Source organism: Podarcis muralis, chromosome 11 (assembly GCF_964188315.1).
Source record: "Podarcis muralis chromosome 11, rPodMur119.hap1.1, whole genome shotgun sequence".
Lineage (NCBI taxonomy): Eukaryota > Metazoa > Chordata > Lepidosauria > Squamata > Lacertidae > Podarcis > Podarcis muralis.
In genome coordinates, this window is record NC_135665.1 from 37569627 (window position 1) to 37596232 (window position 26606).

At 43.3% G+C, this 26606-nt stretch overlaps 1 protein-coding gene and 1 long non-coding RNA gene across 4 annotated transcripts; both read right to left on the reverse strand.

Annotated features, from left to right (window-relative positions):
• Positions 1 to 214: 214 nt before the first annotated feature.
• Positions 215 to 26132, reverse strand: GCNT4 (glucosaminyl (N-acetyl) transferase 4). 3 transcript variants are annotated; one of them, XM_028749025.2, is made up of 3 exons: positions 25873 to 26132; positions 14859 to 15044; positions 215 to 6371 (listed from the first exon to the last, which is right to left on the reverse strand). In XM_028749025.2, exon 3 carries the CDS (start codon positions 6368 to 6370, stop codon positions 5015 to 5017), a length of 1356 nt encoding a protein of 451 aa, XP_028604858.2. In that variant the 5' UTR covers position 6371; positions 14859 to 15044; positions 25873 to 26132; the 3' UTR covers positions 215 to 5014. The 3 variants fall into 3 exon arrangements, with proteins under 3 accessions (XP_028604858.2, XP_028604857.2, XP_077792422.1); XM_028749024.2 differs by having other exon boundaries at positions 25264 to 26132; XM_077936296.1 differs by lacking the exon at positions 14859 to 15044 and having other exon boundaries at positions 25264 to 26132.
• LOC144329217 (uncharacterized) lies at positions 9065 to 14849 on the reverse strand. The gene is made up of 2 exons (XR_013394683.1): positions 11454 to 14849; positions 9065 to 9447 (listed from the first exon to the last, which is right to left on the reverse strand). It is a non-coding gene; the product is annotated as an uncharacterized LOC144329217 (long non-coding RNA).
• Positions 26133 to 26606: the final 474 nt, after the last annotated feature.

Below are 26606 nucleotides of genomic sequence, written 5' to 3' on the forward strand. Positions count from 1 at the left end.
CTTGTGCATTTAAAAGTGAAACAAAAAAAGCTTAGAATTAGCATTATTAATAGGCCTTTGAGATTTCCAATGTGATAGGAACCTTATGGGTGAGTATTTGAATGTAAGTAGTAGATTCTGGGAAAGCACAAAACACTGAGTTTGTGGGGGCTCCCATTATCTATGCCTGTATAAAGAGCCAAGAAGAGAAATCAACTCACATTTGTAGGCAACATCACATTCACATCAGATTTATTTTGGCATTTACAATTATTTTCCACAATAATATCCAGGTAAAATCCTGAACAAGGCCAACGTTCACCAAATGCTGTACAACAGCAAGATGTTCTCAGCATAAAAATTATCAGAAGCTTGACATTTTATCTTCACCTCACATACAAAAACGCACTCCTTAGAGAGAACTAGGTGTGTTATTTTCAAAGCTGCCACCATTTGTCACAATTCCTGCAGAATAGCCCTGATTGTCGTCATCTGCGCAATGAATAGCTTTCACCATCTCCTGAGCAATTCCTGAAAACTATACTGGTTGATTTATCCAATGTTTGAGTTAAAGTAAAAGCATAGCTGTCAACATTTACCCTTCTTTAAGGGAAATTCCCTTATTCTGAATAGGATTCCTCGCAAGAAAAGGGAAAAGTTGACAGCTATGAGTAAAAGTTGTGTTATGTCTATGCACCTGCTGCCCTAAATTCTTTAGGGGACTCTCAGAAAACAAAGCATGGAAATAGAAGAGGGGCTATGGAATCAGTTTTGAGGGGTGCATACAATTTCCACTTAGCCTAGTAGGATTACTTGAGCACAAGGCTTCTCAAAGGTAAGGCAGACCACTCTATAGAGGCAATGGCTTATAGGTGCAAATACACCTGCAGTGTATTTGCTGCATGAGCCATGCAGCAGACATCTAGCTCCATGTGTACAAAATAAGATCCTCTTTGTGGCAAACCCTCTGTGTTTATTTTGTTAGTTCTGGAGCCCAGGAAGGGACACAGAGGAGACAAAGGAATACTTTTTTATGAGGTCAATGATTTGTTTTATTTAAATAATCCAATAAACATGGTACTTTACCTGTTTCGTAGAGTGCATGACTAAAACCACCTCTATCCATGTTTCCCTCTGAAAGAGAGAAAACGACTTTTTCTCCTGCTCTCCATTTCCTCTTGATCTGTTTGTGCAAAGGGTAGGCACCATTACTTGGAGGCTGCTTGCTGCCTTTTCCCTCCAAGTAGGCTTAATAGTGCAAGGGATGTGCCTCAGACACAGGCAACTGCTCTGAGTGCAAAAGGTTATTGGTCTTCAAGAGAAATTAAAAGGGGGGAGGATTAAACGTGCCCCCTTTCCCCAAATACAACCCCAGCAAGTCACTTGGCAGCTGGGTTCAACTCGTGCCATGTGAATGGCTGAGATTTGGTGCATGGAGAAGGTACACTTAACCTCCTCCTCTTCAATTTATCATGAAAAATGCGCACACAGAAATGTTTCTCAGATTCCAACCTATTTGTGCCACAGAAGGAGGGCAAGAGTGGCCCTGCAAAGAGCAGTATGTAACAGGAGGCTTCTTGAAAACTGAAAGCTTCATACAGTGAGCTCATTGTCTACAGTGGCAAACCGTTTGAATAAATTGCTGGCGTGGCATGTATTTCTCCACCCATCCATATGAAGCATACCTAAGACACTGTGGCCGAAGTCGCTCCTGTAAAGGTACTCTCTCTCTCGTGTGATCCAGTAAGTAACACTATACATAGTTGTACTCTGCAAGATTCCTGCTGAATTAGCCAAGTCATCTATTCCAGCATCTCATTTTCTACAATGGCTAGGCTGAGGTGACAAGCAAGAAACTGTCCTCTCCTGGTTTTTCTTGAAGCACCTGGTATTCATTGGCATACTTTATTTCCTCTTAAAAAGTGCCCATAGCTATCAAGGATCTTTATAGACACTGATAGACTTATGCTTCATTTATTTGCCTAATCCCCTTTCAAAGGCAACTAAACTACTGACCATGACATCATATTGTGGCAGCAAGTTCCATTAATTAATGAGGTGCAGTGTCAAAAACCTAATTTCTTTTGTCTATCCTGATTCTCCTGCCAATCGGTTTCAACCGGGTTCAAAATCTAGTATAGGCGAAAACCCTCACAGTTTCTCCACACTACACATAATTTTGCAAATCTTTTTCATGTACCTCTATAGTCGCTTTTCTTCTTCATAAGGAATATGTTCCAGCTCCTGGTGGTTTGGTTTCCATACCTTCCAAGGTTTACAAACACCCCTGTCTGTTGCAGTACAGCTCTGGATCTGTCTCAATCTCAGTAACAATATCATCATTGACTGTACTTTAATAGCTACCATATTCTACCTGGAGGGTTGGAAGAAGAGTGGACAGAATGAACCATTACTCATTGAGTAACTGCTACGCAAAATTATGGCACAAGCAGATGAAAACTGTATTAATTTGGCTTTTAAAACCTAATAATCACCCCAAAAGAAAATTATGATAAAGAAAATACACAGAAAGGTTTCGCCTTAAATGGAAAACCCCAGTTCCAGCTAGGGGTCCAATTGATTTCTTATTGCTCTTAGGCAAGCTATCTATGTCTCAAACACATTTTTTTTTAATGTTGAGGGAACTCAGATTGTACCCATTGTTCTGCAACATACACTGGTTCTTGGAGGCCTTATTTTCGAAGTGTCACCAGACCAAGCCTTACTTACCATTGATCCATAAATGGTATAATTTATTTGTATGACAACTTATTTTATTCCCTGTGCTGTAGATTTCATTTCCTGATTGTCTTATGCATATTTTTTTTATTTCTGTCACTATTCATATTGGTGCTATATTATATCATAGGGTGGGGGTTTCAAAACATTTATGTGAACATTCATTTTTAAAGAAAAACAAGAGGGTTTTTTTGTAGGAGAATCTAGATCAGGCATAGGCAAACTCAGCCCTCCAGATGTTTTGGGACTACAACTCCCATCATTCCTAGCTAACAGGACCAGTGGTCAGGGATGATGGGAATTGTAGTCTCAAAACATCTGGAGGGCCGAGTTTGCCTATGCCTGTTATAGATAATTATTATTGCTGTTAAAAATGGGAGTAACTTCATCTTTATTGCTATGCTTTCTCTAGACCAGATCCTGCACCTACATTACAGGAAACATAGTACAAGGCTATTAAGTTTATCCAAGAAACCTAAATGAACACAATGGAGAAAGAAGTAACTTTGATGGAGGGAGGATCCTTTGATGAGACAGGTAAAATTGAGAGGAGAGCGTATATCTTTCAAAGAAACAAAGTTAAACGAGGAGAGAACGAATCCTTGCTCCTGTTTGCAACTTTTGACTATATAAGCACTCTGTATAAAAACAGTACGCAAAAATAAACTAAACCCTAAGAACTCCTAACAAGATTTTCACAAGCTTGGCTAAGAAGTGAATCTTGTCATCAGCGATGTTTCCATGCACCGTCTTAACAGATGCCCATGACAGTGGTACGCTATCTCACGCATAGAATCTCAGCAACAGTAACAGTGCTAGTAAGGGAATTACATTTAAAAGTCAAACTGCAGCTTGCATGCTGGATTTCCAGCAATGGTGGCAGAAGCTAGAAGAGAGATACCTGTATCCCCCATACCTGAACAGTTACAAGTATATCATGTCGTGAAATAAAACACTTGTACAAGTTCTGGGCAAGAATTATTACTGCACAGGGAAGATGCATGCTGAATTATATATATACAAGTTGGCTCAAAGAGATGCTCACCACAAGAACCTCACCGTTAGACTACGATTTAAACATTTTACTGTACTATACAGTGGTACCGCGGGTTACAAACACCTCGGGTTACAAACATTTCGGGTCACAGACTCCGCTAACCTTGGGTTAAGAACTTTGCCCCAGGGTGAGAACAGAAATTGTGCGGCGGCAGTGGGAGGCTCCATTAGGTAAAGTGGTACCTCAGGTTAAGAATGGACCTCCGGAACGAATTAAGTTCATAACCAGAGGTACCACTGTACTGTGGTGTGCATCTTTTTTGACCACCTTGTAGACAGCATGCTCATAAGGAGCATGAGCACCAAGAAACACTATTCCAAAGCTACTCAGCCAGCTTCGAAGGACACAACAGCTTAAATAATAACATCATCTATCAAAGGCATGGCACAGAAGTTTAACAAAGAGGCAATTGATTTGGTAACATTTTACAATCACTTTGCATAGGAATAGTCAAATGACCACACGAAGTAAAAGATAATAAAGGCTCAGTATAGGCATAATCATGAGCAGAATCTGACACAGTGCCTTATATGGGTTAAGCCAGCATTTATCAACCTATGAGGTGTTCTCCACCTGGAGGGGGTGAATTTAAGAGAAAGATGTGACGCTTGTTCCTACAGTCAGTAGCAAAGACCTGGGTGGGTTGAATGGCCCTAGCAGGGGACTGAGCTTCATTCAATTTGTGGATGTGACTGTTCTACAGTACATCACCATCCTAACCTGATTTGGAAATAGCGGTTGCTTTGTTTCACCTATGCGTCCCTGCACATAGTTTGGAGTAGGCGTGGTCAGAGTTGTCCTCTTCTTTTTTCTTCTAATGCTGGATTTGGATTGGTACTCCTTGTCTAGAGATCCTTGTATGCAACATGCACACATATGACAACATGCAAGAACCATCTTGTGTTGGTCAACAGTTTGGGTTTCACTGTGGCAGAAAGCAGAGTAAATTTGTAAAGGGGTGCCGAGTTCAAAAGTATTGAGAACCACCGGATTAAGCCAGGGCCCTTCTTGGTCTATTGAATTGCTGTAGAGTGCCTCTCACTTCCCACAATCCTACCTCTGCTCCAAGGATCTAAACAAGCCTTGCATTTAATTGCACGTATTAGCAGTGTACTAGAATTCCACTGAGACAGATCAGAGAGATGCTTTCAGGAGGTATTCCAAGGAGTGATATGGCTCGATCCAGCAATTCCACATTTTAAAAAATGGCAGAAGTCCAACCATAGGTATGCTATATTGTTATGAGACATCTGTAAATGTCCTGTGCATAAAAAGTTTTTCAGAAGACAACTCAACCCATTCTTTCTGCTGGTCTGCAAGCATTTCTGCCAAACATTTTATTAAAACTGGGTCCACTTTTGAGTCGAATTTATTAGCAAACCAGTGCCCATAGTTTATAAGCCACCTCAATTCTGCAGCTGCATAGATGCACACACTACGGAGATGTGTACCAGTACAGGGAGGATAGAGATGGTCTTCAAGGTAATTCCATTTTACTAAACGAGTTTTGCTCTGAAGATCTGAGATATCCTGAGCTGTCCTTGAAATCCCTCCAGGTGCTCCAGGAACACGAACAAGGGTTGCCCAGAAATGTTCATCAGGCGAATAAGTGTCCTTTGACCATTCAAAAAAATCTTGAGCAATGGAACTTTCTAGGACATGCTGTACAAAAGCTCGACATAACACAAAATAGGCACTGCCTACAAAAACTTCTATATTCTGGGGTGGCGGGTCCTTAGAGATATTGGTTTTCACAGGCATCTTCATGTCATAAGGCATTTTCTGAAGTTCATAGTGATAGGTAAATCGTTCCTTTTTACTGCTACTCGGTTTGGTTGTCTCCAGCATGTTTCCTTCATTTAACTTCTTAAATTCAGACACCAGCTCGAAGTTCGATCTCAGAGGAAAATCTTGGCCACATAAATTGATTACATACTTCCATGGGATGGAGGACTTAAGCAAATCAGATAAGCAATTCAAATCTGCCTGGAGCCTTGAAATATGGGCATATTCCACCACCTCCAATTTGGACGCAATGAAAATATTGGGGAAACATTTGGCTAGATTATCCAAAGCATTCTTAAAAGTGCTAGAGGACTTTTTGTCATAATGGATACAGTAAACATTTTGACTGCTGTATATTGCATGGATGAGCCTCTCAACCATTATTGCATCTTTATGAACAACCAGAGAATAAGCTAATGGGAATTTTTCCTCTTCCAGAGAGACGGGCTTTAGGTGATATCCTCTAATTGCATGGTACAGCTGACAGTTACTAGTCATTGTTACAACATCTTCATCATCTAAATCGATAATGGATTGTCTCCTTATCTCTAAAGATTTCCCAATCTCCACAGGATCCTGATTGTATATGGAGGAACAGTTAATCTCATACTGGGTGTCTTTTTGGGATAATGTGTATTTGTTTTTCACAAATGATGAGGTGCTTAAAAAAGGTTCTACAAAATAAATATTTTTGTGAGGGAGCAGCTCAACTCTGAGAAGTTTCAGCAGCAAGAGCAGCCACGCTGTTAAAAACAAGATCAAGAGATGCCGTCTTGTTGGATAATTAGAGGAGCATTTATGTCTCTTCATCCTGTGAAAAGAAAGAAGATACAGTCAGGGAATTAAAGACAATTCTATACTTTTCACATATGAGACAAACACTGACAAGACTGCAGCTCTAATGGGCTGTTCTACAGTTCCTTACGATCATCTCAAACCATCACTAACTAAATATGATTCATTAACTTTACACAAAACTTTGTTTCCTGAATCCCAGGTCTGACCAGTAAATGAAATGAAGTATCAGCTGCCATAATTACAGTACTGTTGGGGTTACTAAAAAGGTAAAAAGGTAAAGGACCCCTGGACAGTTAAGTCCAGTCAAAGGCGACTATGGGGTTGCGGCGCTCATCCCGCTTTCAGGCCAAGGGAGCCAGTGTTTGTTCACAGACAGCTTTCCAGGTTGTGTCGCCAGCATGGCTAAACCACTTCTGGCACAACAGAACACCGTGATGAAAGCCGGAGTGCACGGAAACACCGTTTACCTTCCCACCACAGTGGTACCTCTTTATCTACTTGCACTGGCATGCTTTCGAACTGCTAGGTTGGCAGGAGTTGGGACAGAGAAATGGGAGCTCACTCCATTGCGGGGATTCGAACCACCAACCTTCCAATCAGCAAGCCCAAGAGGCTCAGTGGTTTAGACCACAGCGCCACCCACATCTGCTGGGGCTACTATGCTGAATTAGTGAAGTGCCCACTGATTTGACAGACTGAAGCAGAAACTAGGCTGTCCTAAGCATGAGGGACAGCCACACTCCATCCCTCACTGTGGCTCCTCCCTGCCCTGTCCTTCTCGGTGATGAAAGAGCAAAGTTACACTTGACAGGGAGCCTCCTGAGATCCCTCTCAACAGTGATGCTGGTGCTATTGCTGGACAAGCAAGAAAGAGAATGAGATTTGGTACTCTGGAGGCTGAATGTCACAGTTAACATTTTACCAGTTTGGGAGGACATCTATATAGGTAGCACAAAGGATTTTGCTGATGCATTGAATAAAACTTCAAAAGAAATGGGTAAAATAGGCCAGCTCTTCACAAAGAAGAATGGTGAATAATCAAAATCCGTATTGGCGCAATACCCTTAGTAGGCCAACTAAAATGGCCACAATGCATTTCTCTTTCACAAGAGGCAACCTGAAATCTGCACAGTACCTCACAGGAACATCTGCCACCTCCCACACTGCATCTGAAGATGCTTTTAATGGCCAACACGTCTACCGTTACTTTTTGTGGATATATCAGGGATGGCCCCCACAATCCCATCACTGCTGACCATGATGGCTGGGGCTGATGGGAGTTGGAATCCAACAGTTCCTGGAAGGCTACAGGTTCTCCATCCCTGGTAGAAAAGCCAGTACCTTTCTCCTGCTACAATTTATCATTGAACATTGGCCATGCTGACTGGGGCTGGTGGTTGTCTAAAACATCGGGGGGGGGGGCACCACATTGGCTACCCCTGCTATATAAATTGATTAGTGAAGATTACAGTTGTTATTTGTTGATTTTTCCCTCCACTGCAGTATTTTAAAACCCTGCTATTTTTAACATACTGTGCTTTTGTACAGTTTTGATCTGGGTTTACTTTTCTTCTCCATTTCCTTAATAATAAGACTTTTCCTTTTTGTGTGCCAATGTGCATATTTTAAAAACAATTTTTGGTTGTTTTTTTAAACAAATACAAGAACCATTAAACACTTATCCAGCAGCACATCTGCTGGTTTTTGTTTTATCCATTGTCTCTAGACATACATTTACACGTTCAACATCAAACATATTACTTAATGTAACCTGTCCACTGAGAAAACTGAGCAGTTGGTATAAGAAGGTTTTGATTTTTGACATTATCATAGTTAAAGAAATGGGTCCATGTTTCTTGGAAGCTGTCTCTATTCATTATGCCTTTAATAGCCTTTCTGTGTCTGGTGAGATGCTCAGAAATTGCTGTATCCCATATATTATTTTTCTATAAATTCAGGGGTATTTGTTGCTGAAGGACATCGCAGCATTAACAGATAAATGTTTTGTAAAAACAGCCATGTGGGGCAACAGATGAATGCTATACCTGCGGGTATATTGCGATATATAAATTCAATAAATAAATAAAACAAAATTGTGCCAATATTTCAACTTCATGAAGTGTTTTTGGGGTGGGGGACAGCACAACACTGGGTGTCCCTAAAACTCAGTAATTTTGTTACTGTAAACAAGAAAACAAAGGCATGAAGTGATCCACACCCAAATATATTGCTTTTAGCAGCAACATTGCCGGGAAACATTTATTGTTAGATGAAACATACTGAGGATGCCAAACCCTCTGCTTTTAAATGGAACTATGCATAAAGGCTGAAGCCTCAAGAATTCCTTTTCTTGTGAGAAGGAATCCTCTCACATCAAGTGCCTGGGCATGCAGTCAGCAGCAAGGGAAACACCAGGCAGCTGGGTTAGCTCCTCACAGATTTGTTGAAAGAGACAGTTCAGAAACACACCGTCAGCAGAGGATACACATGCACAGAGATTGGCAAGACTATGCCTTGTTCAGCAAATACTGTACAGTGGGTGCATTGTACAGTCTTTATTATGCAAAACCCATTACAAATTGAGAGCTTTGCCCTCAAACAGACTGATGAATACATAAACGGTGAACCAACATAATTTCTGAATAGCTCCAGAATAAGTGTTGGATATAGCCATATATTTGCTTGTAGCTAACATCATGTGGGGAGGGACGCGGGTGGCGCTGTGGGTAAAAGCCTCAGTGCCTAGGACTTGCCGATCGAAAGGTCGGCGGTTCGAATCCCCGCGGCGGGGTGCGCTCCCGTTGCTCGGTCCCAGCGCCTGCCAACCTAGCAGTTCGAAAGCACCCCCGGGTGCAAGTAGATAAATAGGGACCGCTTACTGGCGGGAAGGTAAACGGCATTTCCGTGTGCTGCGCTGGCTCGCCAGATGCAGCTTTGTCACGCTGGCCACGTGACCCGGAAGTGTCTCCGGACAGCGCTGGCCCCCGGCCTCTTAAGTGAGATGGGCGCACAACCCTAGAGTCGGACATGACTGGCCCGTACGGGCAGGGGTACCTTTACCTTTAACATCATGTGGACTAGCAGGCCACCTTGTTTCTTTTTATATATATATATAAATTTTTATTGGTTTTCAACACACAAAATAAAAACAAACAATAAACAATACACAAACATACAAACATATAAACATGTATAATTCCATACTCTTATTTTCTTACACCTTGCTTCCTGGACTTCCCCATACCTCCCCTTTTCCACATCCTTGTTTTAAATTTCTTCAGCAACTCCTCCAATTAGCTAATTATTCAAATCAGTTCTTTTAATTTCTGCCTTAACTTTTTAATTACAGCTGCAATTCTCTGTTTCCCATTTCCCTGACATCTTAGCATTCCTCAATTTTACAACAATTTTTAAGATATATCTTGAATTTCTTCCAGTCCTCTTCCACTGTCTCTTTCACCTGGTCACGGATTCTGCCAGTCATCTCCGCCAGTCCCATATAGTCTATCACCTTCGTCTGCCATTCTTCCAGCGTGGGTAGTTCTTGTGTCTTCCAATACTTTGCTAAAAGGATCCTTGCTGCTGTAGTGGCGTACATAAAAAACGTCCTATCCTTCCTTGACACCAATTGGCCCACCATACCCAAGGGAAAAGCCTCTGGCTTCTTAGGAAAAGTCCTTTTGAGAACTTTCTTAATTTCGTTATAGATCATTTCCCAAAAGGCTTTTATCTTCGGGCAGGTCCACCAAAGGTGGTAGAAGGTACCTTCAGTCTCATTACATTTCCAACATTTATTATTGGGCAAATGATAAATTTTTGCTAGCTTGACTGGGGTCATGTACCACCTGTAGATCATTTTCATAATATTTTCTCTTAAGGCATTACATGCCGTAAATTTAACACCGGTGGTCCATAACTGTTCCCAGTCAGCAAACATAATTTCATGACCAATGTCTTGTGCCCATTTAATCATAGCTGATTTCACCGTTTCATCCTGTGTATTCCATTTCAACAGCAAGTTATACATTCTCGACAAATTCTTAGTATTGGGTTCTAACAACTCTGTTTCTAGTTTTGACCTCTCCCTCTGGAAGCCTATTTTCCTGTCCTGTTTGAATACCTCGTTTATCTGAAGGTAATGAAGCCAGTCTCGTACTTTAGACTTTAATTTCTCATAGCTCTGTAGTTTAACTTTTTCACCATCTTGTTCTAAAATTTCACAATATTTTGGCCATTTAGACCCCATATTGAGTTTTTTCACCTCCTTAGCTTCCATTGGTGACAACCACCTGGGAGTTTTACTTTCCAGTAAATCTTTGTACCGCATCCAAACATTATATAATGCTTTCCTAATAATCAAAAATTCAGCAAGATAGTTTCAATAAAGTCCCGAAACTTTGTCTCAGATAAAACTCCAACTTTGTATCCAATTTCAACTGACAGTTCACTTTCCCGGTGCCTTGTTCAGGCAGTCCGTCCCAGGAGATTGAGACAGCAGAAAAACTTTTTTTCCTAATTAATTTCAGGCAGATTAACAGTGTCCGCTTTTCTTCCCCCCTTCTCCTGCCTACTGGAAATTCAGATCAGATGTCAGGCTTTGACAGTTTTAAACTTATTTTTCTTTCAAGTACAGCTCTGCGCTTTTGTTGCTTTAATTGTCATGCAGTCCGGGGAGGCAGACTTCCTTGATTTATGCCTTTCCCGTTTTCGGCCAAATTTCAAGATTTAAATTTAAGAGTCCCGTTCAATCTTTCAATCCTACTCACGGGTGTTACAGTCGAATTTCAGTTTCAGGAAGAAATCGGCGCTCTCCGTTCATGGCGACGCGGCTTCACTCCACGGGCTGGGTAGCGACTCTCAGCACCGCGCTCACTCCCGGTGCCGCTCCGGAGCCTTTAAAAAGGCTCTTTCACAGTACCGGGGGGCGCAAAAGGTGCCCACCGAGTCTCCTTGCTCACAGGCTTCAGCGCCTGTGATTTTAGGGGTCCCCCGCTCGCCGTAGTGGGTCAGACCCGAACTCGCGGAGCAGTCCTCCTCCGGAGCTCGAAGAGAGGACCGCCATTAAACGCTGGCGCCGACCGGAAGTCCAGGCCACCTTGTTTCCTAAACCCCAGAAGGCTGAGTTTTAACTACAAGGCAAAATATTCTAAACACAGCACCATCTTCAGAAACCCTGATGTACTGGAAAACCATAATGATTCAGCTGCAATTTCTCAAAAGGTTTTATGTGATGCATGAGATCATGCTAACTCCAAACTCACAATCTCTAATCAGCCACAGAATGAGGGTCTACGCTGTTCTTGATCCTAGGGATACTTAGCACTTGGCCTTTCAAAATGAGAGGCACTAGTTTTCCGGTTTGCATCAGAACCTTCTGTGTTTAGTATAGGAGTGAGGAACCTCAGGTGTGCAGGGTGGAGGCAAATATGGCCCTCTAGACCTCTCTGTCTGGCCTTTTGGACTCTCCCCCTCACTTGACCCCAAGTGTTTTTGCCTGACTAGAATGTGTCACTTGCCTCTCCTTTGGTGTGATTATGCATGTGGATAGAGATGAACGATGGTAGATTCAGGGCAGACAAAAGGAAATCACATAGTTAAACTATGGAATTTACTACCACAAGATGTACTGATTGCCACCAACTTGGATGGATCCATAAAAGGATAAAGCAAATTCATGGAAAATAAGACTGCTAGCCACAATGACTATGTTCTACCTTGACTGTCAAGAGGCAGTGAGCCTCTGAATGCCATGTGCTGGGAATTAGAAGAAGGGAAGGGGCTGTTGCACTCAGGTGCTGCTTGTGGGTTTCCCATGGGCATCAAGTCAGCCATTGTGAGAACGGGATGCTGGACCAGATGGACCCTTGGCCTAATTGAGCAAGACTCTTCTCATCTTTTCCTCATTTGCAAAGTTGTGGAGGTCAATAGGAAAGAGATTTGGGAGGTGGACTAGCCCACCTTACATGTTGAATAAACTCAGAAGATGAATGTGTTCAATAGAGCTTATTCCCAGGTAAGGAAGGATAGGATTGAAGCCTAAGAATGCAATCCTACAGTCATACCTCATGTTACGTCCACTTCATGTTACGTTCTTTCAGGTTACGTCCCGCGATGACCCGGAAGTACCGGAAAGGGTTACTTCCGGGTTTCGCCACTCGCGTATGCGAAGAAGTGCAAAATAATGTCACATGCATGCGCAGAAGCGGCGAATTGCAACCCGCACGTGTGCAGATGCACTGCTGCATGTTGCGTTCTTTTCATGTTGCCAACGGGCCTCCGGAACGGATCCTGTTCGCAACCAGAGGTACCACTGTATTCTCATTTACCTGTGAGTAAACCCCACCATGCACAGTAGACCATATTCTAAGTAGAAATTTGTCTACTTAGAGAGACATTTGTAGGGTTGTGCTGAAAGCACATTTACTTGTAAGTAATCCTCACTGAACAAAATAGGGCTTACTTTGAGTAGACCTACATAGGGTTGGGCTTTAAGATGGCTCTCATTCTTTGAAGGATTTCATCTGGTTTCTCACGTAAGTTTGAAACACACTGCATGATGTAAACAGGCATTTACACCTTAGATACTTTTCTGGGCAAGAGGTGCTAAGTGACTTTAAAGTATTTTAATCAAATTATCACCTCAGCTGAGTCACAAATCTTTAAATAGCCCAACTGGTACCAGGCAAGATTTCTTGTAGTTGCACACCCCCACAAATGAAGCACAAAACATTTTGTGCAAATGTACAGGTTATCCGTGAGAGAGAGAGAGAGAGAGAGAGAGAGAGAGAGAGAGAGAGACAAGGCTTCATGCATCTCTTGTTTATATAAACGAGCAAGAATTACCGTATTTTTCGCTCTATAAGACGCACACACATTTCCCCTTACTTTTTAGGAGGGAAAAGGTGAGCCTTACAGAGCAAAAAATACGGTAACTTGTCCTTATTTGAGGAAAAGGAGAGCATGAAATAACTACAATGATTAAAGCAAATCTACTGCAAATTTCATGTTGCTTGTGTCTATAGCAGTTTTATGGATTTCAGTCATGCTGCCAAAAAAAAAAAGTTTCATGTCTTTTCTCCCTGCCACATTTAGAATGCAATTTATACGGGAGAGGAGAAGTAGTGCTAAAGGATTATCAAATCCTTGCTAAAAATTATAAATTTGTCTTGTTTATTCCATGTCTACGGAGCTACCCAATTACCTGGAGATGCTTCTGCATATATACAGTACATACACAAGGCCTTGTTTCAAGCTAGGACTGGGCTTATCTCACTTTTTACATTCTGTTGCCTACAAATCACTTTTAGCCCTTACAAGGTCTCAACACTGACACTCAGGGGTTGACAATACTAACAGGAAAGCCTCGCAACTCTAGAGCTAAGCATGTCATCTTCCAATTTCATTATTACCATTATGGTTCTTTTGCTTCCTTGGCCTACCCAATTTTATTCATTTCAAGGGCATGACTAATATGCTTGGGCTGTAGTCATGCAAGTTAACCAAGGACTGAGGGCTGAGGAAGCCTATAGTTTGGCCTTTCCCTGTTGGGATTTATACAAAACAAAGGAAATTGAGTCATACACTCTTTCCTCCCTGCACGAATGGCTCACTGCACAGGCTGTAAGCATTCTGGAGTTCCCAATGCAGCACTGGACACAGGAAACTTCCATGTAAAGGCAATATACCAGAACTATAAGGGGTTCTGCTTATAGAGCTAACTTTCAGTTAACAAGAAGCCTCCACATAGCTACTTTCCTCTCCTAATTGTGTGTTTACTCACAATGGGCCAACAAAATTCAAACCTGTTAGCTCGCCTTCCTGTTGTTTCCAAACATCTCTGAGTCACCCCCAAACAGGTTTATTCCTGCTGTCATGAGTCTGGACATGCTGGTTTCATTTCAAGAAAAGCAACATGCAGCAGACAGAAGCAGTGTTAGAAACTCAGCTAGGTGCCAAATGGCTCCTTAAACCAGGGTTAACCTCACCAAAACATAATGCTTAGTTGCCATTTTTGGGCCAGACGACTTGAAAGTCATATTTTTCAATACAGCTTTTTGGTTCCTGAAATTCATTCTGATTGTGCAGATAAAATATAACAGAGAGAATTCTATAGGATGTGTTGCTAGTGTGGGAAAACAGTCAAGATCCAAGGATCCCCAGGCATGCACCTCCAGATGGTGGAAACATCAGGTGCTATCCTGGCACCGGGGCATTTTTTCTTCGAATCCATGTGACAGAGTGAGCTTCTGTTGCTCTTTCCTAGCTTCTTCCAACCTAGCAGTTCAAAAGCATACCAGTTCAAGTAGATAAATAGGTACCGCTGCAGCAGGAGGGTAAACAGTGTTTCGTGCGTGCTGGGCACTCGTCACAGTGACCCGTTGCACCAGAAGTGGTGTAGTCATTCTGGCCACATGACCCAGAAAGCTGTCTGGTGTATATCCCAACTTCAATTTCAAAGAGGATTCTAGAGAGTTTAGACCCACCGCATTTGTAGACCTACCTTTTGTATCTCTCTGTATCCTGTTCCCTTTGTGCTGGGTTGTAGGATACTTTGCAGTCACCATGTAAACTGATGGGTTACATCCAAATAGTTCTTTCCCATATTTGTATCAGCTCTGCTCTAGACCATTCTCTCTTTTCAAGTATGCAGCCATTCTATGCAAGTATGAAGGAAAAACACTTCTTTCTGTCAAGGTCAAAGAAAAAGGGGGTTAAGATGTCTTAAAATAGTTTGCTGCACTGACATAACAATCTGAATTTTGAATGCCACTGTGAACTCTACTTTGGGAAATAGCTTTTAGACTTCAAATACATAAATACATCATGTGGACAATGGCTCTGGCCTACATTTTACTGTATGGTGCAACAAAGACATTTCTGAGTTTTTACATGAAGTAGCACACGGATTGTGATGAGGCAAGGTGTGCTTCGACTTTCAAAAAGCTTTCAACAAGGAACTTCATCAAAGACTCCTGAGTAAGCTTAGCCATCATGGAATAATAGAAGTCCTTTTGTGAATCAGTTATTGGTTAAGTAGCAGGAAGCAGAGAATAGGAACAAATGGACAGTTCTCCAAATGGAGAGATAGAGAGAGTGGAGTCCTTCAAGGATTGGCATTGCAACTTTAACCTGTTCATAAACGATCAAGAGTTAGGAGTGAGTAGCAAGGTCACCAGATTTGCTGACGATACTAAATTGTTCAGGGTCATTAAAACAAAAGGAGATGGTAAAAAGAGCTTCAAAAGGACCTCTCCAAATTGAGTGAATGGGCAGTACAATGGCAAATGGACAGGTGTAAAGTGATGCATGTTGGGGCAAAAAACCTTAAGGTCACATGTTTATGGGGTCTGAACTGGTGATGACTGACCAGGAACGAGACCTTGAGGTCAGACAGGATAGCCGATGAAGATGTTGACCCAGTGTGTGGTAGCTGTGAAAAAGGCGAATTCCATGCTAGGGATCATTAGGAAAGGAATTGAAAATAAAACTGCCAATATCATAATGGCATTATACAAATCTATGGTGTGGCCCCATTTGGAGTTCTGTGTACAGTTCTGGTTGCCCAACCTCAAAAAGCAGTACTGTGGAATTGGAAAGAGTTTGGAAAAGGGCAAAGGGCAAACGAAATAATAAGATGGAGCAAATCTCCTATGAGGAAAGGCTGCAGTGTTGGGGCTTCTCAGTTTGAGAAAAGGTGAGGGGAAAGTGACATAACAGAAGTTTAGAAAATTATGAAGAAAGTGGGTAGAGTAAAGTTTTTCTCCCTTTCGTAATGCTAGAAATCGTGGACATCCACGTTGGAAGATTCAGTATACAGTGGTACCTCGGGTTAAGAACTTAATTCGTTCCGGAGGTCCGTTCTTAACCTGAAAATGTTCTTAACCTGAAGCACCACTTTAGCTAATGGGGCCTCCTGCTGCCGCCATGCCGCCAGAGCACAATTTCTGTTTTCATCCTGAAGCACTATTTCTGGGTTAGCAGAGTGTGTAACCTGAAGCGTATGTAACCTGAAGCGTATGTAACCCGAGGTACCACTGTATATAAAAGAAAGTACTTCTTCATGTACTGCAGCTAAACTATGGAACTCGCTCCCACAGTAGGTCAGCGATAACCAGCAACTTGGATGATTTAAAAAGGGATTGGAAAAATTCATGGAAGTCAAAGCTATTTTTGAATACCAGTTGCTGGGAATTGCATATGGGCAGAGTGGGCATGTGTCCAGCTTGCAGGCTTTCCATGGGCATATGGTCAGCCACTGTGGGAACACTATGGATTGTAAAATCTCCAACTATCAGCCAAGAGGGCTGCAACCCTAAACACACTTAACAGGGAGTAAGTCCAACTGAACTCAGTGGGAGTCACTCCTTCTGAGTAAACATGCCTGGGGTGCTGCTGTGATGCTTTAGGCAATACCTTAGTGTTCTCAGTTTTCATTAGCTTTGTATAACAGTATAGAACACACTTCTGAAGTTTCCAGCAACTGTAACTTTTCATTCAATCCAGTTTTCTACTTTCTGAATTGTGCACATCTACTCATGAGTCTCACTGAGTATAATGGAGCTTACTCTTAGGAAAGTGTGTACACACTGCAGCCTTGAAAAATACTGCTTCCTCATCATTTGGTCAATACCACATAACATTTATGCCTTTTAAAAACAAGCATCTATTTTTTTGGGTACTTCAACTTCTCTGCAACTCGCACTGGAATTTCAACCTGGCAGCCTATCATTAGTATCTTTGTTTTGGTGTTTCAAGGAGCATGATGGATTATGTTGCATAAGACAGCTTTTAGAATTTTCTTCTTCTTCACCCTTCCCTAGACAAATAAAAAAAAAGTATCTGGCTTGTCTTAGACTAAAGTTTCCTTCTGTCACAGTTACTTGCACAAGCTGACACCATGCTAACATTAAATCTTAACTTTTAAATTTAACATTGCATTATTATTATTATTTTAAAAATGTTTATTATTTGTTTAGTGCTGAAAACACACAAAAAATAAAAAAAATAAGAAGAGTAACAGAAATCATAAGTTATGGGATATAAGAAAAACAGGGAGAAACCATGTTGTGTGCCTATTTTATTTCAACAAACTTTATTGCAATATAAAGCAGTTTACAAGAAATATTTAAAAAAATCAGCAAAAAATATTTTAAAACATTTTAAAAATATCATCCTGGTTGCAAAATTTCTTTATTTCCTTTAAATTAAGAACTATAATTTACATCATTGCCTGCATTTGCTTTCCAGTTTTCAGCCTCCTTGAGACAAAATATGGATCTACTTTCTTGTTTCCACTACTCAAATCTAATTAAACCTTCATGGTCATAAATCAATTTGCAATATTCAATTAACTATAGGAAAAGATTACTGCCATGGCTACAACAGTCTCTTGGTTCATTTCCATTATTAATGATTAAGTTGTCCCTTGATTCCTTCAAATGGGCAATTTCATTCAGATAATCAACTAATTAACAGTTAAGAATTTTCTTCTGCAACATATCCCTTAATTCCTTCAGACAGCCAATCATATATAGGAACCATGAACTCTATTCTCCAAATGCCTTTTTTTTTTTACGTTGCCAAAATAGCAACATCCGCACACTTAAGGGAGGTTATTGAGAAACCCTAACATTTGCAAAAATATTTTTAAAAATTGGGGAAGTGGCTCAAAATCAGCCTGATGAGGACTAAGAATACTTAATGGCCACAGAATGCTGGCAGATTCTTTGTGATGTGGAAAACCAGAGGGGGGTGGTAATGGAATGAAGTATCCTGAAAGGCAGTTTGGCTCTCTGGCTGCAACCCAAAGCAAGAGGATTCATTGAATCATAGAACTGGAGAGTTGGAAGGGATCCCAAGGGTCATCTAGTCCACCCCCCTACAATGCGGGAATCACAGCTAAAGAATCCCTGACAAACGGCCATCCAACATCTGTTTAAAAACTTCTCTAATGAAGGAGGCAGTCCGTTCCCACTGTCGAACAGTTCTTACCATCATAAAGTTCTTCCCAATGTTTAGTTGGAACCTCCTTTCATTTGAATACATGAGTTTGGGTCCTACCCCCTAGACCATCAGAAAACAAGCTTGCTTGCTTCCCATGGGACAGCCCTTCAGATATTTGAAGATGCCACCTTGCAACATTTTATTGAAGGTCCTACGTGTTCACTCGGTTTACAAACAGAAGGAAAGAAAGTTTTTAATATTTAGAATTCTCCCCAAATTATAAATTAAACAAACTGACAAAGGACCTGATCCCCTGATGGGCACAGAGACTGATCACAGGGCATATGGAAGACTGCAATTTTCTCTCACCCTCACCTAAATGCACGCCTGAATCTTGGCAGAGCGATTAAAAGGAATAGGAAGCCTGTGGGCATATTCATATCCTTATCTAGCTCTCCACCCATGCTTACAGCACTCTTGTAAAGGTAAAGGTAAAGGTACCCCTGCCCGTTCGTGCCAGTCTTGACAGACTCTAGGGTTGTGCGCTCATCTCACTCTATAGGCCGTGAGCCAGCGCTGTCCGCAGACACTTCCGGGTCACGTGGCAGCGTGACAAGCTGCATCTGGCGAGCCAGCACAGCACACGGAACACCGTTTACCTTCCCGCTGGTAAGCGGTCCCTATTTATCTACTTGCACCCGGAGGTCTTTCGAACTGCTAGGTTGGCAGGCACTGGGACCGAACGACGGGAGCGCACCCCACCGCAGGGATTCGAACCGCCGACCATGCGATCGGCAAGTCCTAGGCGCTGAGGTTTTACCCACAGTGCCACCCGCGTCCCTACAGCACTCTTGTACCACTTCATAAAAGGTAAAGGGACCCCTGACCGTTAGGTCCAGTCGTGACCGACTCAGGGGTTGCGGCGCTCATCTCGCTTTATTGGCCGAGGGAGCCAGCGCACAGCTTCCGGGTCATGTGGCCAGCATGACTAAGCCGCTTCTGGCGAACCAGAGCAGCGCACAGAAACGCCGTTTACCTTCCCGCCAGAGCGGTACCTATTTATCTACTTGCACTTTGTGCTTTCGAACTGCTAGGTTGGCAGGAGCAGGAACCGAGCAACGGGAGCTCACCCCGTCGCAGGGATTTGAACTGCTGACCTTCTGATCGGCAAGTCCTAGGCTCTGTGGTTTATCCCACAGCGCCACCTGCGTCCCTTGGCCACTATATAGATGGCTTTAAAGGAGTTTTTTAAAAATAAAAAATCATAGATGGCAAAGCTATGGTTACTAGTCATAGCAACACTCTATATAAGGCTTCCCTTGTGCTTGGTTCAGAATTTACAGGAAGTGAAAAATTCTGCAGCACTTTTTAAAGGGATGGAGGGGAGGGGGGCCACCAGGGGGAGCATTGGAAGATGACCAACAATAACATCTCTCCGACCCACACGAGGTAATTAAGAGGCTGATATGGGAGTATGCAGCCTCCCTTGCCCCCCCAAGGGAATGGGGGGACTGCCTTGCCAGCTGTGTCCATAATTCACCCCCGGATTCGAAAGAAGGGGGTGTGGGCACTTGGCACGAAGCCCTCGGGTGAAGTCGGCTCTCCCTGATGCTGTCTCTAATCGCGCACTGGTTCGCATTAGCTCGAAATATATAATTGGAAAGAAGCTAATGCACATACATCAAGTGAAGATCGGGAGTGAAGACTGCTGATTAATGGGATCTCTATGAGCGGAGCAACGGGCTGGACAATAAATCAAGTGAAGAATCATCATTAAAAGATTGGTATGTTGGAGTTAAACAGAAAGGGGGGGGAGGAAAAAACTTTTCTTTTTTTTCTTTTTTGTCTTATGCGAGTACTAATAACCCTCCCCTCCAGAGAGAAGGATCGTTGCAAATTACTAATCACAAGCAGGAGATCAAGAACTGTGTGGAAATGAATTACTGATCAAAGAGAGGACTGGTGGAAAGTTTTATGACGGGTCATGTGGCCAGCATGACTAAGCCACTTCTGGCGAACCAGAGCAGCGCACGGAAACGCCGTTTACCTTCCCGCCGGAGCGGTACCTATTTTTCTACTTGTACTTTGATGTGCTTTTGAACTGCCCTTAATACCATACATTTAAAGCACATAGCTTCCCAAAGAACCTTAGGAACCATAGTTTACTTCCCACAGAGCTACAGTTCCACACACCTTTAGCAAACTGCAGGATTCTTTGGGGGAAGTCACTGTGCTCTAAATGTCTGGAGTAGATGTGAATCTGTACTCTCTTGTACCTGCACAACCCCCACCAATGGCTGATTTCTCCCTCATCGGTCAGGTTTGTCTCTAGTTTTGGAATCCCAGCTTGAGAACAGGAGATTAAACATTGCTTGGCAAGCATTCACAACATACAATCAGCAGATGGGGAAAGGATTAAGCACCCACCTCTTGCTTGCTCCACTTTTGGAATCCCGTTTCCCTTGCAATGTGTGGTTCCATCCTCACTCTCAAAAGCCCTCCTGTTCAATGTGAGGCACAATACCAGGGGCGAAACCAGGCTTGATTTCACCCGGGTCGAAGACCCAGTTTGGGACACATACCACACACATTTCCATACACACACACGCACACAAGTTTGGAGCCTCAATGGCACCCCTTTGGAGGCTTCGCTCGGGGCAAAAAACCCAGATAGCCCTCCCACCCCTGTAGCTACAGCTCTGCGTAATACTATGTTACTCCCCCTCCTCCTTTCACACACCACTATTTCAGAGAAAACTTCTGGTTCTCAAAAAGTGATAACTACATTAATGCCATCCCGGCAGTGCTATTCTATGCATGTCTTCCACTGAGGTCACAGGGACTTACTCGTAGGGAAGTATGTACAGTGGTACCTCGGTTTAAGAACAGTCCAGTTTAAGAACGATTCAGTGTACAAACTCTGCCCAACCGGAAATAGTGTCCCGGTTTGAGAACTTTACCTCGGTCTAAGAACAGAATCTGAACAGTGGAAGGGCACCGGAGGCGGGAGGGCTCATTAGGGAAAGCATGCCTCGGTTTAAGAACAGACTTCTGGAACGGATTAAGTTTGTAAACCGAGGTACCACTGTACAGGACAGCAACCCTAGATTGTTAAGCATACAGATTTCAAATAGTGCAAAGCCAAAGAATACAATTAAGATCTGCAAATGACAAATATGACTTTCCTGCAAATTTAGGTTATTTGCTTACAAAGTCTGTGTGCAACTTTATTCAGCTCAATTCGTACTTTGAAAAAAAAAAGATTTGGCAATGGAAACTGAGTGTGTCAGTGCTGCAGGTCAGAACACAGGGATGTTAGCAGACAACAGCAAAAATGTAATTAGCACCTAGTTATGGGCTATAATAGCAGTTCTTTTTTAAGATGAGGTTTACAGTAATTAAGATTTACTTAAAGTTCAAATTATCATACAAGAAGTATCCAGCTACATCTTACCACTGACCACAAATGAACTGAAATCTTTTTCTACTTTTGTTCATAGCTAGGAATTGAGCAGAAGAAGAAAAACAACCTAATCTGCTCTTGTGTTTGATGTGCAAAACCATCAGGCAAAGCTTTTTAACAACATGGAGAAACTTTATCACCTGCTAATGTGTGCACATTAAGCTGCTATTAAAAGCACAGCTATAGGGGCATTAAGAAGCAATCCACAGCTCAGTGGTAGGACATGCTTTGAATGCATAAGGATCCATGTTAAATCCCTGGCAATTCCTGTTAAAAAGATGTCAGGCTTCTGAGCTGAGATAGACCCTGGAGATTCAGTTACAAACAGATATTACTGGACTAGCAACAGACCAGTGGAGCAGCTTCATGTACACAGTGGAGTCACTTGAAAATGAAAGAATGGGAGCAAAGCAAAGGTTTATAATTCAGCTACTCAGCTGAAGTCACTGAAATACTAGTGATATACAGTGCAGGATTGTTGTTTTTTAATTCCATGGTTCATCTTCTAGTGACAAAGTAAAGCTGGTGGTGTATATGAATTTGTATCTGTGTGAAAATTATTCTAACGAACATTGCATGCATCCTTTCCAAGTGACAAGTTACAATTAAAATTCTGAAGTTTCAAAAGCCAGGAAGTGATTAATTGAATCAATTATGGTTAACAGCAATAATTAATTAGACTTAGGTGACAGTCTTGAATGTTCAGTTCATGGTGCGTTAAAAAACACAACAACACCCGTGCCCTTTTATTATAGGGACCACTCATCAGAAAAGTTAACTTTAAGTTCCAGATAGGAAAAATATTTCAATGCCAAATCATTAATGTTGCAAAGTACTCTTGATATCCAAAAGCACATTGCAGTTGTTGACTTGTCTATGCTCTCAACATAGCAAAATTGTAGGTGGGAATCTGAAGCTGTCTAGGTAAAGACTACCTAATGAGTCCATGGTTCCCAAGTCTAAAATTCAATCCATTTAACCACACCAAGTTAAAAATGCCACTTGGGTAATAACTTTCAAGCACTGGAGAAGGACATAAACCAGTGTCATTTTACAGGAAATTGCAAAGCCTAGTCTGTGTGATCCATTGTTAGTGGTGCAGTAGTGGAAAGTGTGAAGCAGGGCAGGGCAGGGCACCCATTTTTTTGTTGCCAATCCACCCACTCTGCCTACCTACTGCTGCCCTTTGCACAATACCGCATATACTGTTCCAAAGGGTTCCCCAACCCTTGTGGGCAGCTTTTGGGAGAAAAGAGGGGACTGTACTGGGTAGTGTGAGAGGGGGAGTGCTGTCCATTACAGCAAAGTCTCACTGTGCACAATCCTAAATAACGAACTCTTGCAATATAGAGACCAACTAAGTTTGGTATAAGTTTTCGTGTGCATACCAAGAACAAACTTAGTTGGTCTCTAAGGTGCTACTGGACAATTTTTTTTTCCTTTTTTATATATTTCAACTGTGTCAGACCAACACAGTTACCTACCTAAATCTAACTCTTGCAATGGTAATCTTCTATGTTAGTGCATTTAGGCAAGGGACAATATTTACTGCAATTCTGTGTAGCAACCTGCCTGACGGCATACTGCCGTTTCTTTTGCTGCTGTATTTGAGAATTACAGAACGTCAATGTCAGAAGGACCTCTCTAGCATAACTCTGTGTTTACTCAGAAGTAAGCCCTGCTGTGCTCAGTGGGGGGTTTCTCCCACTTAAATATTCATAGGATTGCAGCTAAGTAACTAGTCCATATGCCTATCATACACCAAGGCACATTTTTGTTCTTTCCAACACGTCTTACAAATATCACACTAAAAGCCTCCAAGACCATAATGTCACCATTTATCTAAGCAGTTTTTTTCTGGCTTTTTCCTAATTCATTCTCACAATTAGGAGGCTTCTAATTCAACTCCATTGTGCAACTTGTCTACAACATCTTCCACTCGTTCAGAAAAAGCTTTTAAAAAGATGACACAACAGCTGCCTTTTCTCAAAAGCTAGGCATACCTTTTTTCTTTTCTTTATTTAGTTCCCCTGAACATTACTTAACTCACAATACACTACACAGAAAGCCCAGGGGTCAAGCTCTTTCAACAAGAAACGTCATTGCCCTGTACCTTTGATTATCTTACGACAAGGAGGACTTTGCCTTCAGAACTCCAGAACTCCTCTACTAAAAACAACAAACTACTGCCATGGGGCAGACAACTGCTACTTGGATCAAGAGGTCAAAAATCATGAAATTTATAAAACTGGAAAATGCAGATATGTACTTAGAAACATGACCCATTCAGTGTAAATAGGTTTTCTTCCTAGCCAGTGTGCACATGATTATAGGATTACAGACTTAGACACAATAGTCTTTTGATATGTAATTAATGCACCAATGTATGGGAAGGGGTGGAAATGACAGCAGGTTCCACTCGCTCCCCATTTGTGTTTCCACTGAATTCCAGAACAGGCTCATTGTACATAAAGCAGCATGTGTGGAAGCCCTGTTCACACATTCAGTTAACAGGTGTAGACAACAGCCAGAACCTGCCCTTCCACATGTGCTCTTTGAACATGTGGATCATAACATATGAAATGGGCCATCATCTTCTATGAGCCATAAACAACAATCCTCACTATTTTTTCAGACTGTGAAGTTGAACTGATGAATTCATCAACTTAAAAAATCGGGAATTCATTGTTACTGGAGTGCACTCGTCCACTGTGCTATGCAGTATTAGCCCTTTGGGTTTTGTTCTCTTTATGGAGCACCTTTTGCAGGATTTGAGTGGTTTACCTTTTCCATCGAGAAAACTGCTCACAGTCTCCAAAGACGCACATTAACAATATTTTAGCTGTAAGCAGCTGTAAGCCAATTCTCTAGGTTTTTCCCCTAGGTGAAATTTTAGACTGTGAACTCCTTGGGGCAGAGACCTGTCCTCTTATTGTCTGTTACTGCATGACAATAAATGCAAAGTTGCCATCTTAGTAGCACATGGTCTGCAATTTGTCAACACAATCCTTACAGAGGTGGGCAGAGGATTGGCGTGACCACACTCAGGTGCTGGACAGCTTGAAGCATTGCACACTTGAGTTCAGTACACCCCCACCCCCACCCAAAGTGCTAAATGCAACTCCCTTGAGTGGCCCCTTAAAATTTAAGAGAATGACTCTTTATAAAGATTGAGGACTTGCACCTTTAGCAACCGGAGGAGAGACCAAGAAAGAATCAGCAAGAACTGAAGCTGCACCTGTTGATTGTCTGCCCATCACTCGGTCAATAAAAGCAAGGACCTTTGGCCATTGAAAGGCAGCAAGCTTCCCTTCATCCCACAGAGGACGACTCTACTCCAAGCAACCTCTCGGGTCTGGCCCTCCCAGGACGCCAAAGTTTCAGTTTGATGCTAGCCGGATGCTTGCACAATGCAAGATGGGAGTGACGCGAAACTTGTGCAAGCTTCTGGAAGGGAAAGCAGCATCTCCTGCGGTCACGTGAAGCGCCCCAGCCTTACCTGTCTGCTCGCTCCTCTGCAAGAACTGAGCACCGCATGCCCAACGGAGAGGGGAAGGAATGTAAGCAACCATCCGAGCGAGATCTCAGGGAGGGGCGAGCCGGCCGGCCCTTGCTTTCTTTGCCAGAGCTCCGCCTCAACTCCACGCGGGGTTGTTGTTAGCCAGCGGGGGAAGCGAACGGCAGGCACGCGCGATCAACTCCACAGGCACTTGGCAGAAATTACTCGGAAGTCGCCCTCCTCCGGTACGTGCCTGCTTGTCCCGAGGACATGGGGCTTCCCGGGCGTCGTCCCTGCACAAGTTGGCGGCGCCGAGCTCTGCCGCGGGAGGAATGAAGGGGCTGAGAGGCTGCGCCTTCTCCTGAGCCCCAAAGCCAACCGCGAGGACCTCGCGCGCGCTTCCTCGCCCGCCCTTTGCCGCTTCCTTCTTGAGGCAAACAGTTCCAGTTCCTCCCTCTGCCCTTCCCTCAGTGCCGCCGCCCCGCACTCCGAGCGGCTTCCTCAGGGCACTCGCCTCCCGCTGCCTCACAGCAAGGCAAGAAAGGCGGGCAAACAACGACGACATCTAAAAGTTTCTTTCCCTTCCTGAGCAGCGAACGCGCCACTTACGAGAGCGCACCGGCCCTGTCTGTCCCGGCGGTGCCAGCGGCTGCTGTGAAGTCAGGCAGATGTTTGCCTCTGGCTTAGTGGCCGCGCACCCAGAGCCGTCGCCGCCGCCGCGCAGTTTCCCTTCTCCTCGCTGCCCTCCCCCACCCACCCGGGCGCGAGCGAGCGTGTCTGTGGGAGACGGAGTGCGCGGGAACTGTTGCTCCCGCGAAGGAGAGGACCCCATGACGTGGTCGGAGGAGGAGGAGGAGGGGGCGCCGCCGCCGCGCCCGGGACCTCCTTCCTCCTGAGCATGGAAGAGCGACGCTGACGACCGCTCAGCCCAAGAGAAACCGAAACAGCCGCAGCAGCGTGACCCCTTTTTTCCAGTCAACAACACCCAGCTCACCGTTCCTTCTCCCCACCCGGAGGCTCCTTACCGAGCTGGGACGGAGCCCTTATGGCGTCCCGCGAGCGCACACGGGCGCGCTGGAGAACTTTGTCGCGAACCTTTGCCCTCCCCTGTTTCTGTAATGGGGGAAATACGGGACGGGAAAGGCGGGAGGAGCCCTGTGGGCCTTCGCTGGCTGGCCCGGAGGCGCCGGGCTGTTCCAGTCCAACTCGAAATGTGCAAATGTCGAAATAAAGGAAAGGTGTCGCAAGGATGAGCACAGTTCTCTTTTTATATATATATTAAAGCCAGTCTTCCCCTTCCTCCTGCAGTGTTATAATCACAGAAGTTTAGAGCTGGCCTGGAA

Coding starts and splice junctions, on each gene's coding strand:
- GCNT4 (XM_077936296.1), bottom strand. CDS start 25,301: ATGCGGTGCTCAGTTCTTGCAGAGGAGCGAGCAGACAG. Junction 6,372..25,263: donor GCAGAGGAGCGAGCAGACAG/GTAAGGCTGGGG, acceptor TTCTTTTCACAG/GATGAAGAGACATAAATGCT.